The sequence below is a fragment of the Drosophila subobscura genome, chromosome U (genome assembly GCF_008121235.1).
Source record: "Drosophila subobscura isolate 14011-0131.10 chromosome U, UCBerk_Dsub_1.0, whole genome shotgun sequence".
In the NCBI taxonomy this organism is placed as follows: domain Eukaryota; kingdom Metazoa; phylum Arthropoda; class Insecta; order Diptera; family Drosophilidae; genus Drosophila; species Drosophila subobscura.
Genome location: NC_048534.1, coordinates 6,872,150 through 6,889,876, shown reverse-complemented (window position 1 = coordinate 6,889,876; position 17,727 = coordinate 6,872,150). Strand labels below are relative to the sequence as shown.

The following is a 17,727-nucleotide window of genomic DNA, read 5'->3' as shown; positions in this document are numbered from 1 at the left end:
TTGCTGCAAAGGCCACCACCAGTATCCAAACAACAATAAATAATTAAAATTTAAATAATAAATATTTACCGATTAGTTTGTATGTTTCCCCCGCGAACCACCGAATATTTTCATGATGAACTTTTATGATGATTATGAAAATTTTGTTTAGATGAAATCCGTTTGCCAAAATGTTTAATGAGATCATCTGGAACTGGACCTGTGGACCTGCAAAGATATTTTAGCTTTAGCAATACTCTGCAAACTTTCATGGAAACTCAGTTTGGGGTTCTATTATATTTCTTTATGGTATATGGTATACATAGGATATCAATATCAATAAACTTTATAGTAAAAGTCGTATGCAATCGAAGGAGAATATATACACACAAAGATTTATAGGAGATACACATAGAAGGACTATGGTTACAGATTAAAGATAGACATTAAGATTATCTACTACAAAAATATACAACAAATCTTAAGTGTCTAGTAATTGGTCATCCCTTAATTGTTCTCTACAAATATCGGAGTATGTATACATATATATGCATATATAAATTTTAGATTCTAGATAATTGCATTAGTTGGTATCGTACCGTATCTGTATATGTATCGTATATATAAAGTAAGTAACGCGTAAATCACACATTATGTATAGTATATACATACATATATATCGAAGAAAATCATCGTGGCGGAAGACTAGAAAGGTAACACTAGTGGAAAGTAATCCGTTGACGTGTTTTTTTTTTTTTTTTTTTTTGTGCTGGGTTTACTTAACCTGACATTAATTCTCACTAAATTAAATACCTATAGACAATTTTCTCTAACATTTATAAATATGGTTTTGGTTTTATCAAATATGATCTCATAGACCTACAAATTCAAACAGTTCCGCAGAGGATGATATTATCGAGAATCTCTCTCTAATGCATCGTATCCAGGCCATGCAAGCTCTCGACATCTGGATCAAAACTGGCATCACATGTGGATAGCCAGTCCCAGACTCGCCGTCGCACCATGGTCGGATCGATGGGTATGTCCAGGCCATAGCTGGACATCATGCGCTTGAATCTCAGTTTGTTCTCATCGCCAGAGAGTCGGCCCTCGCGCTGGTTCAGATAGATGCACGAGTCCTGGTCGTGGTGGGTGGGCGAGATGAGGGTGGCCGACTTGGAGGTGGAGATGCGGCACTCAACCCAGCGATCCTTCATGTACTTGGTCACCTCGGTGATCTTGCAGCGATCCTCTGGGTCGTGGCTGAGATACTTGCGGAAGCAGCGCATCAGACGGGGCGAAAACCGTCGGAAACTGTCAGGGACTTTGGTCGTCTTGCGCTGTTCGTACTTCATGAAGTTGGCATAAGACTGATCCTTGACCCAGTCCGCGGACTGCCATGGCGGATTGCCCGTGAGGATGTTGTACAGCAAGATGCCAAACTGCCAGGAGTCGCTGATGGGCAGGCACTGAAAGCGCTCGTTCTTGATCAGCTCCAGCTGCTCCGGCGGCACACAGCTGGTCCACGTGTGCTTCACCTTGTGCACCAGCAGACCCTTCTTGGTGGTGGCCCCAAAGTCGCACAGCTTCACCCGGGTAAAGTCCGGCGTAAACACCAAAATATTCTCGATCTTCAGATCCCGATGCACCAGATTCTTCGAGTGCATGAAGCCTAGGGCCGAGCTCAACTGCTCGGATATCAATTTGCAGGCATTCTCATGCAGGCCATTGGGTCCAATGTTCGAGGCTAGATCCCCGTACGGTGCATGCTCCATCGCAAAGACGTAGTAGTCCATGGTCTGGAAGGCCACCGCGTAGGCGCTCAGGATGTGGTGATGGTGCGACAACTCGTAGTTGTAGTGGAACTCCTTCTGGAACTCCTTGATCGTGGTGAGCTCTGCATGCACTGCCTTCAGGGCCACCAGCGTATTGGTGGGCCTATGCCGGCACAGCAGAATCTTCGCAAAACATCCCTCCGCCAGTGTCTTCTCAATGTTGTACTGATCGGCGAATGTCATCAGCGGCAAGTCCACATCCGGTATCATATGAATCTGTCCGCCATCATTCTTGTCCGGCTTCTTGTAGATGCTGCTCCGACGGCTCACGGATGCCGCTCCGGGCACCTCCAGGCGTCCCGTGCTTGTGCTGGTGGGTGTCAAGGGAGTGCTGCAACGCTTCTGGTTGTTGTGATTGGTGCAGGTGCTGCTGTTGTTGTTGCTGTTGCGACTATTGGTGCTGCCACCATCGCCAAAGGAGCGGCGCAGGCGGAAGGAAAATGAACGTTTCTCTGCAAGAGATAGAGAAAATACTGATGATTAGAATTAAGTTGATTTTAAACATAATAAAGAGTTTATTATTCCCTCAAAGTTCTCTCTCCAAGGTACAGGTTCAAGTTCCCTTCAAGGACAAGAAAACATTCCGTTTAACCTTCCTTTTTGTTTGCCATTCTCAAAATGATTAAACTTGACCTTTGGCCACAATCAGAAACACATTTTCCTGTCTACCTCTGCCTTGACCCTATCCTTGGCAACAGAAATTCTCACCCAACAAACTCAACATCTTGCCGCTGCTGTGGCACGGCACTTCGAGTGTGGCATTAATTGGAAATATTTTTGTGTTGTTCCTTATGATTTATAATCAACGTTTGATGTGCTGCTTTTTATGTTTTGTGTTCCACATTGCGAATTATTAATTTATCATACAAGAACGGACATAGAAAAGCGCTTACAGACCGCCCTCCCCTCCGTCTGCCTCTTATGGGGCAAGCACGCCCACGCCCAAGACATGGACAGAAAGACAGACATAAAGAAATAGACGATGGTTGTCGCCAAATTGTCTGTGACAAAGTTAGTGCAGAATTTGCGTAGATCTTAGATCAGCCATGGAAGATATATGTGTGAAGATAGATACTGGGTACAGGGGGTCTCTGAGTTATATATGGGCCACAGGCCACACAGGCAAAAGACGTCAGCAGTTAGTCACAGATTGTGACTGCTGCTGCTGTTGCTGTTGCTGCTGCTGCGATTTTTGGAATCCACAATCTGCGTAGTGCCATTGACAGCACCAGCGCCCCTTCCATTCGCCCCGCGTTTGATTTCATTTATAGCATAGCCAGGAAAATGGTAAGAGAAATCATTTGATTTGCCGCCGAATGGGACACTGGACAGACAGACAGATAGACAGACAGAATCTATATTGTATACGAGAATGCGTTAGCTGGAAAATCGCAGCTAAAACCAAATTAAAATCAACGCGCTCTGCTTTGCAGAGCAAAACATTTATAGGGCGTGATGTGATTTTCGCTCGATGTTCTCACAATTTTACCGCGAATCGCTTTTGACGTTAAATTATATGTTCTGCTTAGCGATCAAAATCGTATTTCATAAAGTGTCAACTGCGGATGGAGGAGGAGAAGGTGGAAGGCGGAGATGCAGGCAGGGGTGAAGATGGGATCCAAATTGCATATATTGAAAAATATTTTTGTTTTAGACAAATTACTGGTAAAGGCAGGCCGGATAATATTTGCCACTGAGGCATGCGAGAAATGCAATTCAACTAATTTATGAGTGTCTCTCATAACGGTATGAGAAATATCTAGATGGTGTTGGAAGACTTGGAGAGAATAATATTAGATATAATGATCGTGAGAGAAAATGCAAAGTGTCAAAAATCTTACAGCTCATTAACCCCTCAAAAAACTGCCCAAAAAGAAAATAATTTCGCGTAAGTTTGAGGAAAAGGACAAGCGGCAACAAGTCAAAGACGCTTCTTCTAGGCTGTTTGGATGGTTCATTTTCTTTCGTTTTCTTGTCTAATTTCTATTTCCGTTCCAGAATTGATTGGCTCGGGGCCAGAGGTGGCATCCACACAGAGAGATCCCTAATAAATGAGCGAAAAAAGGGGCGAAAACTAATTATATACCATTAAAAATCATCAACAGAGATACAAAAGTCAGAGAGGACTGCGTGTGACCATAAATCAAACTTTCACTTTCTTCGCAGTGGCCATTTCTCTGCTGTCGTCGCTGCTGCTGTTGCTGCTGCTGCTACACTCGATTCAAACGATTCGAGTACTCGCATTCGTTATGGCCATTTCATCTTAATAATTTCTTTCGTCGATCCGCAGCAAAACACTTTGCATGCCCGAAATAGCCAAAAATCACAAATGAGCCAAAAAGGGTCAGGCAGGCAGTCGTCGGCATTCGCCGGAGAGATGAGATGGGATGGGATGCATTTTCTGCAGCTCTAAATATAGAAGGAAGCCAGAATTTCCGTGGAAATCATCTATCCGACCGCAGGGAGTCAGTCTCGTATAAACAGTGGGTCAAAATAAACAATCCACACACACACGGGGCTAGTCAGACATTAGCTGTACGAGTAGCAGATATGTGGCTTTGGCAGACTGTGAAATGCAAATGCAACAAAGAGAAGGCGCCAGGAGAACCATCGACCTGCCAGCCAATGGCAAAATGAAATTCTTGCGACAGATGAACGTTGAAGGGACAGAGAATGCTCGACTGGAGGATACCCTGGACAACATTAGGAATAAGGAATTCACTTAAGGAAATTAATATTTGAGTAAATCAGTACTTTTATCCATAATTTTCTGTCTGGAATGGGGATATTCTCCTTCGATATTCTCCATTTGGTCAAATATTTCATTGCAATGATTGATTCGATCCACAGAATCAATATACCCCTGCTCTGTAGAAACAAATCCAGAACGAGGGAAACCGGGCATCAGGTGGGGGAAATCAGCATCAGGTCTCCAACACTCATATGAGTGACTGCCAAAATGTACGTTTCGGTTCTCACAGTTCGGTTAGTCCCCTCCTCCTTTCCCCGGACAAATGCCGCATGCCCCTGCCCCTGATTGTCGCCCTGGTCTCCAACAACAACAACAAGAGTCGTGTCCCGATTCCCCGCCTGCTTGGCAACCCGCCCGACAGTGTGCGCGACTTTGGGGGCATTGCTGACGTCAATGGACAAGTCGTTGTCGGTCGGCGTGCCACATACTCGTACAAGCGCACAGTTATAGCCATACACAAACGCACACACATGGAGATACAGATACATTTGTATCTATAGGCCATCGAGGCTGCGTCTGAGGCTGAACCAGCCCCGTCGGCGTCTCTGACCAATTGTAAGTTTTGTATTATTACAAAATAAAATGAGAAACACTTTTAGAACAGCAGCACAGCAGCCAGAGCAGAGTCTCTACGGTGGATGATGATGAATGGCCCGGGAATCGGAGACCCGGAGAACCAGAGACCATCGACCGGACAATGCCGGACAGCGCCATGTCTAGCCCCAAACACTTGGTAGTAGTGCGCCCTCCCCCTGCTGCTGCTGCCGCAACTCGAAAACAATTGATTCGAATTGATTGCTCAATCTGGGGGAATCTTGTTCACTTAATGCCTTCATCGGAAAGGGAAACTTAAGTTCGTTTTCCCAGACCTACATCAACTCTCGAAAGAGCCCAAGAGACTGGCATGCGCAGACCTACGACAATGTGCTGCTCTGCTCTGAATTGCTCCTCATTTCCATTTACCATGAAAAATACATTTAATTTATATTTAATTTCTTCATCTTTCCGGGTATTGAGTACTTTGTACTTGCACTTGTAAAATCGTTATTCAGATTTGCTTTAATTGTTTACAGAAAAAAGCACACACACACGAATTTGGGTCAAGAAAGTTTTGTTAAAAATTACAAAAATTGTGTGTTTTCTTCGGGCTATTTGTTGATTTTTCTATTACACGGAAAAGGCAACAGTTTTCCGCGATACATTCGGATGTATGCTATATGGGTAAAGATTTCAACAGTCGATATATAAAAATTCACACTCATTGTTTTCAAAGTGGAGGATTTTGCAAGTGTTTACAATAGGAAATGCTTTGAGAATTGCCTGTTTTCTTGATCAAGGATGGAAAACATTGAGAGAAGGTCTTAGAAAAAGGTCAAACCTACACAGAATATACAATAATCTCGGGAAATCGAAAGCCATTAACATCTACTATGGAGGGTGTTATTTTAATGTTTCCAATTTGATGCTTCCCGTTTAATTTCTCTCACAATCATGGAGTACACTGAAGAAATAAGATATTAGCATGAACAATTATAGGCGCATTAATGATGGATAACTACATTTATTTCTATTAATATATTATCTTATTATTTCCTCCCCTGCCGCTCCCTGACAAAGACTTTTGCAACATTTTCTGTTAATTACTCATTCGGTGGGTGGTTGTTGAAGAGGAAAACTTGTTGAAACGGAAAAGCAAAACAGCATCGGCATACTTATTATACAACAATTCAATAAAAATTAACGACTTAAAACAAAATTTCCGCTGCGCCCACAAAGAAAGGCAAAAGACTACCAACAAAACAACGAAAATAAACAGAAAGAAATAAAAACAAAAGCAAATATTAAATAAATAAATATTAAGAGACTCTTTTTCTTTTTGTTTAGAGCTTGCATACGTGTGCGTATGATTTTTTTATAGCGTAAAAAAAAGAAAAAATAAATTAAAAATAAATATATATTTTATAAAACTCGTTAAATTTGGCTTAATTTGCCTTCTCTCTCTCAATCTCTCTCGCTATCTGTAGCCAAAAGAGTAAATATTTTTAGCAAAAGAGGGCGTGTACCCGCCCCCGCCTTCTGTCTACGATTTATTGATATATGGCAGCACTCTAGGAGCAAAAGAACAAACCAACAAGCAACCAACCAACAGCGAGGGACAGCTGCTCTTTGGAAAACTGCGCACATGACCATCACGAGTAGAGGTACAGTAGATGACGAGGTGAAGGATATACGCACAAGTGGTTGTACTCATACAGGTAGGCATGGAAGAGCACACTCTATAAGACCTGAGTCCTTCTCCTGAGTGCCGCTTGACGGACAGAGTGTCAGGTCAGGGCTAAGAAAGATATACTAGCAGTTCCTGTGGCAGCTTTACTCGAATTGTATATTCTCTGAGAGTGGATATGCATAACACGCTCTACGAGTTAGCCCGTGATTACACCCGTTGCACAGTGAGTGGCAAAAGTGGTCGCCCACGCCACCATTTCCATAAATTATTTAAATAGTTCCGCCTTTACGATATATTTAATTTGCTTTGCGAGCTTTGCTAAGCGTATGATATATACTCGTACATATTTTTATTTGTGTAAATAAATTCTTATAAATAGCCTCCCCTATAGCCGACAAATTTGTAATTACGCGAAGAGGAAAATGGAAAATGAGTGTGTGGAAAAATGGGACTGTCGTGTAAAAAAAAAGGAAGACGTTTTCATGTAGCTGACAAATTTCAAGGTAAGGTCAAGGCGAGTGCCTACGTCAAATCATTTATCAAACTTAACCGAGCTGATGATAATGAAGGTGGTGGAAGAATGTTGTAAGTGGGGCTGGGAAAATGCTTAAATATGAGATATGGCCAATGCAGAGAGACCCTATAAATAATATCGAATAATATAGTTCTCCCACACGAAACACGGCCAGAAGGTAAGACAATGTCCGATAGAGCAGTCCATAAATTAAGTGGTACCTCAGTACGAGTATTTACCGTGAAAATAAATAAGTTCCACCAAACATTTCGCCTAAAATTGCTGCTTAATTTCCTTCGTCTCTTGGGGATATTACGAGCTTGTATTTCTCAGAACGGAACATTCTGAATGCTCGTAAATAATTGTAAGTAACGCTAATAATAATATTTGCATTGAAAACGTCTGGTATGGGGCACCTGACGTCAACTTGAAGTTCCGATGAGTGAAATAATCAATTGTTCCCCCTCCCCACAAAGGAAACGGATATGGAAATTGGTTCATTTTCGATTTGAATAGATAGATACTTGGATTGTGATTTATTGTGTGCCATTTGAGTTGTTTATCGAAGGGAAGCGCGAATTGCAGTTTAAGCAGGAAGTCGAAAAGTGTCTGCAGGTGACCTAGAAAGAACTGATTTTACTTTCCATTTCCATGCCACTGAGACAAAAAACAAAAGCAAAACCACAGAGAATGAAAGGGAAAACACTATAGAGAACTCTGCCCAGGCTGCCAGACGAGGGTGGAGACAAAAAAACAAAACAATTCAAAAGAAAACTCAATGGGAACATCATCATCACGTGTATCGAGTATAAACAAAGAGCAAAAAAAAAAAGACAGAGTCTAGACAAACCGGTTAAAACCGGAGCTTTGCTCAAACAATTGTCATGGGCAAAGAGTCTTTATCAATAGGAGACACTTCTATATGGATTTTTCCATTATTGTTTCAAAAATTAACAATGATCAAATCGTTTTTGGGTTAAAGAGAGCAAAGTAAAAGGTACATTAATTAAACAAATAATATGAGTGTTTAATCAAAAAATTTTAGGCACGATCAGAAGGAGATAGAGACTGAGAGACTGCCGTTTGCATAGTAAACATTTATTGGCTATACGACGACTATATAGACATCAGATTCATGTGATGTTTGAGGCAGCTAAAGCGTAGCAAAAATTAATAATTTATTAAATACTACACACAGCCGAACTCGCATACACACTTATATACATTACACGTGTTGGGGATGGGGATATATGCAAATATTAAAATAAAATCGGACAGGAATACTCTCGCATAGGAGGAGATGCGAAGAGCAGCCAGTGTCGTGGCCCACGCATTCTGCCTTCTGGCTTTCTCTTTCTCATCCATCCATACAGTATGTTTGGCTTCCCATATCCGACTTTCTCTTTTATGCCAACTATATATATACAAAATATACAAAATATATACAAGGCAAAAGGTATGGTATGGCATGGAAGCTGGTTGTAGAGATTATGTCTATGTTAACTGTAAATAGATCCTCATTTTAGTGGAACAAAGTAAGTTTAAGTGGTCTCAAGGCTACACAATTTCGGCTTTCTCAATATTTCAGAGTAATATTAGTTACTATTTAGTAAACGGCACAAGCCATGGTGCTGAGCGTTCAGTTCTCTTCTGGCTGCCACAACCGAACCGAACAAACGTCAGCGGTTCAAATGATAGTAATGATAATTGCTAATAATGATAACTGAAATAAGATTGCCAAGTACCCAGAGAGGAAATTAAATAATTGTCTGCAAAAAAGACAGATCTTAAATAAAAGATAAAAGACGGCTCAAAAAAAAATATAAAAAAAAATGTAGTAAGCATCTACTATTAATTTGACAGTCTAAAATATCATAATTTTTAAGGCAATAATTTACTATGTATGTACAAATGAATATCTCCTACAGGCGTTTTCAAAAGAGGTAAAAAACAAAAATAACAGCAGTCCGAGGAAGATTCACTCCTGTCCCTTGGTTCGAGTACGAGCTGGTAGAATAGTACCTAATCTCTATCCCAGCTGTTCTAATCTCTGTGCTAATTATGTAAAATGCCTGAAGGGAACTAAACTCAAGAAACTTGTAACTCCTATGCACACTCAATATAAACACACAAAATACAGCAGCAGTAACACCAAGCAAACATCTAACATTGATGTGTGCCCCCAATTCTTTGCAATCGTTAGGCCAGAGAGGGTTAAACCAATTAAGACGGCATATATTTTCAAGTTTGTGCTCATTATAAGATTTTACAATATTTAAGTACCATATTTTTATTGCGTGTCAATGGCAAAAAGCGCGTCACAAAACGCACAGCAGGCGACCCCGTCCGTACACCCAAACAGTTGGTCAAAACCTGTGTGCAGTCGCAGACATCTGTGGGGGTATGCATACATATACATACGTGTACGAATATATACCCAAATCTCTGATACTTATATATTTTATCTTTTGGTTAGCCATAATATTTCTCACTGCGACAGGCGACGGCACGACCTTGTCCCACGGATCAACGCGTAGAAAGCGAAAGAAGCGGCGGGCAGAATGCTCGAATGCGACAGAAGAGAAGAAACCAAAATGAAACAAGCCCCAAAAACCACTGGTGCTTACCACATTCGGCAATCTAAATTGTTGTAGAAGAGAAGCCCAGGGTGTCCATTGAGTAGGAGAGGAGTAGGATACTGGATTCCTTCATTTGTTCTTTTAGTTTCCCACTCAACCACCTACCATACCGGCCATTGTGTCAACTGTTCTCATATTTGCAGCGGCACTTAGTTATATTATTTATGAAAAATGAAAATGAAAAGTTCTGTTTATTCCCACGACAGCGTGCGTCTTCTTCTTGTCGCAGTTTATTTCTGAGACATTTTCTTCTTTTATTTCGTTTATTTGTGTACTTTGGTCATAAAAAGCAAATTAGCATAAATCCCATTTTTACGGCTAACTGAAAATGATTCGTTTTGACAGGGGCTCTATGGCTTTGATTATCTCTATTTTATTGCATTTGGAGAGGAGAGAAGTGTTTTTTTTTTTTTGTGGTCTCGACTGTCCAGTGATAATTGGACTTCAAGTGGAACTTTCGATGATAAATGAGTACAATTGAAGGTAAAGGTCAAGGGCCAGACAAGCGTAGACGCTTGCCTGTTTTAAGGGATATTTCTGAACCACTTTAATTGCCATTCCCCGTAATACTCATGCATAAATAATTAAGATAACTAATGATTATATTTGCTCGGGCGCTGCCATATGCAATTACGAGTATCTGCCTCGAGAGGTTCATTGCACCTTCCCATAAATCTGGTGGCCCCAACACTATCAAACAGCATTTTTGTTCGCCATAATTCAAGAGAATTAATTACATAAAATGCATCAACGAAAGCCGCACAATTGAAAACAACTTACACGCAGAGACAAAGAGACAGACAGACGGACATACACAGAAAGACTGCCAGACGGACAGAGAGGAATCGGTTAAAAGGAGGCAAGAGAAAGATGGAATGGGATGGTCTACGAGTACCCATTAGCCGGTCGGTGTTGAGCGAAAACATCTTGAGGGCCCCGCAACAAACACTCGGTGGCTGTCCAAAATAACCTAAACAGATTACACCGTAGAAGACATCGCACATACGACGCGTGTGCCGCACCGCTTTGGCAATTAAAAATTTAAGAAAATCATAAACAAACTGATACCCCCTCCAAAATGGTTCTGTATGTACATATGTATGTGTGTGCAAAATGTGCGTTGCCATGGCTTGTTTTTTTCTTTTTTTTCAAAATTTGTATTTTCTTTTGAAAGTTTTTGTGGTCTTCTTTTGTGAGAAGAAACAATTATGAGATTGGAAAGCTGCATGGAGAAGCGTTAAGTGATGTTAATGGAAGCTCATAAGTATGAACCATTTCAATTGTAAGGAAAATTGTAATGAAAAACACTTTGTTTCCCCCAACAAATTTCAACAATCAAAATTTTCCCCATTTCTCCAAAAGGTATTGCCTTTCGTGTACATATTTTTCCTAGAATTTATTCAAGGGCACTTTTAGGAGTACGAATACTTCCTGTTCACACTCGTGACACAACCACCGCATGCATTCATTGATTTTTGCTTTTTTAAATACATACAATACAAATTATTATTGTTATTACTGAGGCGCATATTTAATATTTGTACAAACAATATATACCTCCTCACACATACATCCTACATACGTTCTCTTTTGTTTATTTGAGAAATATTGAAGGATGAGTAGGAGCATTCCGCAATCACCGATCCGTAATGTTTGCTATGAGGCTTGACGTGCCCGCGGTTCAAATTTCGCCCCTTTACTATACCCGTAAATGTATATATAAATTTCTGTGCGAAACGTATATGTACGTAAACATCTGCATATCTGAATAAATATGAGTGTATTCACTGTCTGTCTGGTCTTGGTGGAAATTGTTGAAGGCGGCAATTGGCTTCGCACTTCATTAATGATGCGGCGCGTCGGTTGCCCAATACAACAACAAAATTACGCATTTAAAAAAAGATATTTATTATGGGAATATACACAGATGTATAAGTATATTGGGAGAGCAGAGCAGAAAAAGAGAGTATCATCCTCATCGACAGATACAAATTTTAGGCAATTTAAAGTCCGATTTCGATGCATCCGAATAACGAAAGAAAACGTTCGAAATTGGGAATCAATCAAAGCATCTTTTCCAATGCTTCAATGAACTTTGGATGGTTCCGACGTTCCCCGCATCCCATCCCAACAGCCACATATTAATATTATATTTTGTATATTTTTATTTGGACATCACATGCTCAACATTCATCAGATTCGATGCCGATTTCCTTTGTACATATCGTCGTACATGACGTATTTAGATAGATTCAGATAGATATATTTTTGCTGGTAGACAAATCTATTTTAAATCGATTTCTGTGAAAAATTAATATTGCGTAAGTAGCAATTGATTCCCATCTGATTTTTATTAAGCAGAAAGAGATCTTTAATCAATATTGGATTGGGGTTTCCCATGCCAAACAAATTAGCTTAGCCTCAAAGTCAAATTATCTATTTGATGAAAGAAATGGGAATTCAATTTGATGGGCACCCCTCGAACAGTAAGCGTTGAAAAACTTGTACTAGAATGCTAAAAAAATAATGACAGAGCAACAGAAGCAACACGAAATGGAGGGATCCTTAATCACCGAGGAGGAGCCCCATTTGACGCCGCTACTGCAGGCTCACTACGAGACAGAGGCAGAAGTGCTGGGACTGCTGGTTGATCTGGAGACCAAGTATCGCGAATACTACAAACTGTATCTGTGCGAACTGGAGGCCCAGAAGATCCTCATCGAGAGAGTGTGGCTTCTGACGCAGAGATACCTTATCCTGATTAGTTGTGTCATTGGCTGTCGCTATCCCGAGGTCTACACTCTCTCCACGGAGGAGGCGCTTGTCAATGAGTACGAGGAAAAGCTAGAAGTCCTACGTGCTTCCAAGTAAGTCTTGTCCTAACTTACCAATCCATTCTTATAGAGATAATTGACAGCAACAAAATGAAGCAGTCGGTGATGGAGCTGGACACGTACTGCAAGAAGTTTTATGCGGCCTACAATCGGCTGAACAAGACCCTGGAGACGCCACTTATCATGGGCGATCAGCATCATCGTTCCATACAGCATCACAAAGTAATGGCCGTTGATATATTCAACTATTTCCATGCCACAGTGCTCAAACTCAAGTGCTACATGCACCAACTGGATCCCTTGAATCTGGAGAGCGTCGAGGAGTATCGGGAGCTGCTAAAGACCGAGGCCCAACCGGAAGAGTTCGAGGAGCATTTAATGGAGCGCTTCGTCTACTGCAAGTGTTTCCACAAGGAGCCGACTTGCCCCATCGAGAAACTGAAGTGCACCCATCACAATATTGAAAATTTGAAGTATGTTAGCCGCATCTAATCACAGTCCTAATGCACTCATTATACGAATCATTAAAGTAAAATCTAGTGGCTAATCAACATTAATGCAAACACATTTTTATTATCATTTATTTGGGCAATTATATTAACTTGAGGCTAATGCAGAATCCTTTGTTTCCCATCTGTGTTTGTTCAAAGATTAACCTTTTTTGAAATAATAATCTTCTAGTGCCTGGAAGGACTTTGTGAAATGTTGAATTCATAAAGACAGTGTGTCACTTTGTACGATAATATCAATGGTTATATTCAACTATGAACTTTTTGCTGACGCCGTGTCATGAAAAGAGAAATGTCCTTTGATGATGTTTCAACATTGAGCAGCATGTCAAGCGTGTTTAATGCGGACCCTACCACCACCAACATATCACGATACAACCCACACACAAAATGGCACAAACAGATCCTGCACTGCCCAGCAAGGTGGCTGACTGGCTGACTGCCACTTGTGTATGCAACTGTCGTGTCGTGTCGTGTGGCACACAATGAACCCATTGAGGCACAAGTACTACATCCCCGACTCTCTAGCCCCCCAACTGAGATGGCAATCAAAGCGCATTTGTAGCTGTAACACTGTCAGGGACTACTGCTTTGTCGCAGGGACCGTGGGCGGATTTAACCAAGTCCGGGCGCACCTAAAAGGACACCGGCATGTTCAAGGATACCACTGGATAGCTGGACAAACAAAACAGCCTGATGACTGGCCTACAATGGGTGGATGATCCATCTATATTATATACTTATATCCGCACGTACATACATACATACATACATACTTTATAGAGAGAAATCAGAATCTCGTGCGTCATTCGATTATGAGTTTTAGGGTCTATCCCCAATCCGCAGCCCCTCCGCTGTCTCAGCCCCATTTGTTCGGTGGCATATTATTTATTTTATACATTTTGGATAAATAAAATTCGTAGTATTTTAGCGGCCAGGCCCACAAGAGACGAGACGACACGACCCGACGTGCAGACCCAACAGCCGAGTAGACCAGACCATGTTTATGATAATGACGTCGTTGTCATTTGTCGCTAGATTTTCTCTTCGTATTTTACGAGTATTTTTGGGATGGTGTTGAAAAGCAGTCCAAGAGCCCCGCGATTCCGCCCCCCTCCCCAAACGTGGGTTGATTGCTCTTTCGCCGGCTTTGTGCGTGAGGGTCTATTTTTAGGCAGGATAATTGAAAAGCAAGCAGCACAACGAACAGCAGGAGCCCAGCCCAGCAAGAGTGGCAGGGTCCCGCTCCGCTCCCACATTCGGTTGTAATTGTAAGGAATCCCGACAGTTTCGCTTGAGTTTTTCAAAAAGGGATTATTCATGTAACTGTTGGGTTGGACCCCGTGTAGGGTGTTGCCCAGAGAGAGAAAGAGAGAACTAACAATAGATTATGGGATTGGTTGACATGTAATCAAAGAATGGGAGGAAATTGTGCAACTACACTTTGAGTCGCATAACAAAATGGGTTGTGAGGAATGAGATAAGCAGTTCAAGGAACTATTCGATGGTACTCAAAAGGATAGTCGCTGGGGGAGAATGAATGACCAATGCAATGGGTTCAAAGCACTACTGCACGTGGAAATGATCGAATAACGAATTGGAGGTGGTAGAATATTCTCGGAAATGAAACAAACAGTTCTAGGAACAAGTGAATGATACTCTTGTTTGAGGATGGAGCTACGAAGGAGAGGGACTAACGATTGCATGGAAATTTCCAGCAAATTTCAATTGACAGAAGAAAAGCAATTAGATGGGCATTTCGGCAAAAAATGTGCATATGACAAGGGATGGAAGGTAGAATGAATGTAGAATAATGAAAGGACTTTTCAAGGAAATGGGAAAACTAGTTTCAGCAACTACTACAAAAGAAGAGACTAACTTCCAGGAAATTTCAAATAAACTAAATTCCAGAAATTAAATACGATTTAGAATTTTCGTAGAAGAAAGATAGCCAGAAACTTCCTTTTCTAAGGGTAGTAGGAGATTGAATTTGGCATTGTTTTGTATTAATTAACTTTAGTTTAATAACTCACCGATAGTGCCCATTTCTGTTGCTGATTGATTCGTTTTGATCAGTAATCCAATCCAAAATCCAATTCGCAATCCTCTTTGGTCTTCTTTCAGTATTAGGGTATTCGATAGAATACAACCTTTTAGGCACGATAGTATTCCTTTGATTCCTCTGATTCTTTTTTCGGCAAACAAAACTAAAACAAAGCTGCGCTTACACTTCGAAAGTCACATTGCAATTGTCCAAAAGCGTCACTTGACAATTTGTATGCGTGTTTTTTTGTGTTGTTTTTGCAACTTCCAGCGTAAGTAGAAAATTTCAAGGTTCCTTCACAATTAGAACTACAATATACCCGTAATTTGGCAAACAAGATGAATGGGGGATATATCTTTTGTTTTCGTTTTTGTTTTGCTTGACTTTATTTTCATTTATTTTGTTTCGCGAATGGAATACTAAGTGGTCGTATGGTGGGAGTGCGCGTCAAGCAGTGATATACGGGGGACAGCACTCGGCAGAAAGAATAATACGAATCTGAATAATACACTAAAAACACAAGCAGAGCAGGCGAAAGACGCTACACAAAAATCAGAGGCCACGACACGTCTAAACACGTCCACACGCCAGGAGTTTTCCGTTATAAATGTTTTCGCTGCCGCCAGCAGCTTCGGTTCTTATATTTGTTGCATCGCTTTGGGGTCTCGGCTGGCTGCTGCTTCGGGGGCTTCGTCGGAGCATGGACAAACCAACCGAAGGGTGCTCGCTCATTGTCTGATGCTTTGCTACTCTTTTACTCTCAGTGGGTCCCGTCCCACGTTATCGGTCTCTCTTTTGCGATGTGTTTGTTCCATGTTGGAGAAAAGCTTCTTGTGCGAAACGAAAAGCTTTCTCCCCTTTCGTTGCTGCACGCTACTGAAAGTCGTTTTACTTTGAGTTCAATGTATCCAAGCATGGGATTTTTACTCTCTTTCCAGGAGCGGATTCAACGGAAATAACATGACAAAAAAAAAACTGAAACAAGAAATCCATGCCAAACGAAAAACAAGCTGTGAAATTCGACAAAGTGTGAGAATAATGAAAAATGGTTAGTATTATTCGGAGCGGTGGAGAGTTCACAACTCTGAATAAAATAAAAAATCTAGATTCTGAAAAAGCTCTTTTTGGCATTATTTTTCTAGATATTAAGCAGAAAGTAAATTTTGGAAACAAATATTTAATTAATAAAAAAAAACAAACAAAAGAAAACAAAGCAGTGAGAAAAATAATTATCTTCGAGTTTGTCTTGCGTACTGTTTCCGGAACAACCCATCATCCCCCAGAAATATTCCCCTTACACGCGAACGAAAGCCCAGGCCATATAAAACGAGGTTTGTTTTGTCGGAAATTATTTGAATCCCGTTCGAGTAATACTCTCCAATCCAACAAATCATATTTATGCACTCTGTGTACTCCTCTCTCACCAAATCGTTTACATCAACATCCTCTTTGCAACTACAAGTCAACAAGGAAAAGGTTTGTTTTCAAAGCAAATAATGTTAACCCACTGTTCTGAGTAATAAGTTCCTCCATCTATGTATGTACCTATCCAACAGAGTCAAACCTTTGGCTATAGTCCGAGTTTAGATCATCCTCTCTCTTTAGATTTATTCAGTTACAAAAATATTTGAATGCCTTGGAAGTTTATATTTTGATATTAATTAAAACGTATCTTTTGGTACTAAGAAACAATCAATATTACATTTAACAAATTACTAAAATACATTCTCGACGGTCTCCACGAACCCAAGAAGTATGCTACAAAAATGATTCCTTTATAGTATTCAGCAGGAAACTTTATCACTTTCATCTTTTGTACATCCCCTGACCCAAATCTCATGGAATTCTTAAGCAACTCCGCCTCCCCAAAAAAAAAAAACTTTATGGGCCGCATTACCTCAAATTATCAGGCCATATAAAACGTAGCACAGCGACAACAAATCAAGCAAAATTAATTACCGTCCCAGTTGCAAACGCGAGCATTTACTCTGTACCCATAGAGTACAAGATCCCTTGCAGGGTAAAGACCAGTTAAATTTTTAATACAACATAAATAAAATATACAAAGGGCCGCAAATAAACACAGAGAGAGTCTCAAAGTTGTTGGCACGCAAGGACACCGGAGATGGGACTCCTTCATGGAGTAGGTGTTGCCGTGTGCCGGAACTTCGTAGGCAGAACTTTGGCCCAACTCGTGCAGAAACCGCTACGAATAAAGTTTTGCGGCTAAATTGTCCTTGAACCAAATACCCTTTGGGAAAGGAGACATGCACCCCATGGAGAGGGAAAAGTAAACCGAGACCCGTGCACATGGCACCGATGGCAAGCCGAGAGCTAACCCCAACATAACCCAGTAATCGCTCATGCAGCCCATGCCCAGGCCTCCCTGCGCTC

At 41.0% G+C, this 17,727-nt stretch overlaps 2 protein-coding genes across 2 annotated transcripts; one reads left to right on the top strand and one right to left on the bottom strand.

Annotated features, from left to right (window-relative positions):
* Window positions 1–282: 282 nt before the first annotated feature.
* LOC117901601 (serine/threonine-protein kinase meng-po) lies at window positions 283–15,952 on the bottom strand. Its single transcript, XM_034812413.1, has 2 exons — window positions 15,323–15,952; window positions 283–2,266 (listed from the first exon to the last, which is right to left on the bottom strand). The coding sequence occupies exons 1-2, from the start codon at window positions 15,333–15,335 to the stop codon at window positions 909–911; spliced, it is 1,371 nt and encodes a 456-aa protein (XP_034668304.1). The 5' UTR covers window positions 15,336–15,952; the 3' UTR covers window positions 283–908.
* On the top strand, window positions 12,384–13,337 carry LOC117901602. The gene is made up of 3 exons (XM_034812415.1): window positions 12,384–12,432; window positions 12,480–12,813; window positions 12,864–13,337. Exons 1-3 carry the CDS (start codon window positions 12,390–12,392, stop codon window positions 13,270–13,272), a joined length of 786 nt encoding a protein of 261 aa, XP_034668306.1. The 5' UTR covers window positions 12,384–12,389; the 3' UTR covers window positions 13,273–13,337.
* Window positions 15,953–17,727: the final 1,775 nt, after the last annotated feature.

Coding starts and splice junctions, on each gene's coding strand:
- LOC117901602 (XM_034812415.1), top strand. CDS start 12,390: ATGAAAGAAATGGGAATTCAATTTGATGGGCACCCCTCGAACA. Junction 12,433..12,479: donor TGATGGGCACCCCTCGAACA/GTAAGCGTTGAA, acceptor AAATAATGACAG/AGCAACAGAAGCAACACGAA. Junction 12,814..12,863: donor GAAGTCCTACGTGCTTCCAA/GTAAGTCTTGTC, acceptor GATAATTGACAG/CAACAAAATGAAGCAGTCGG.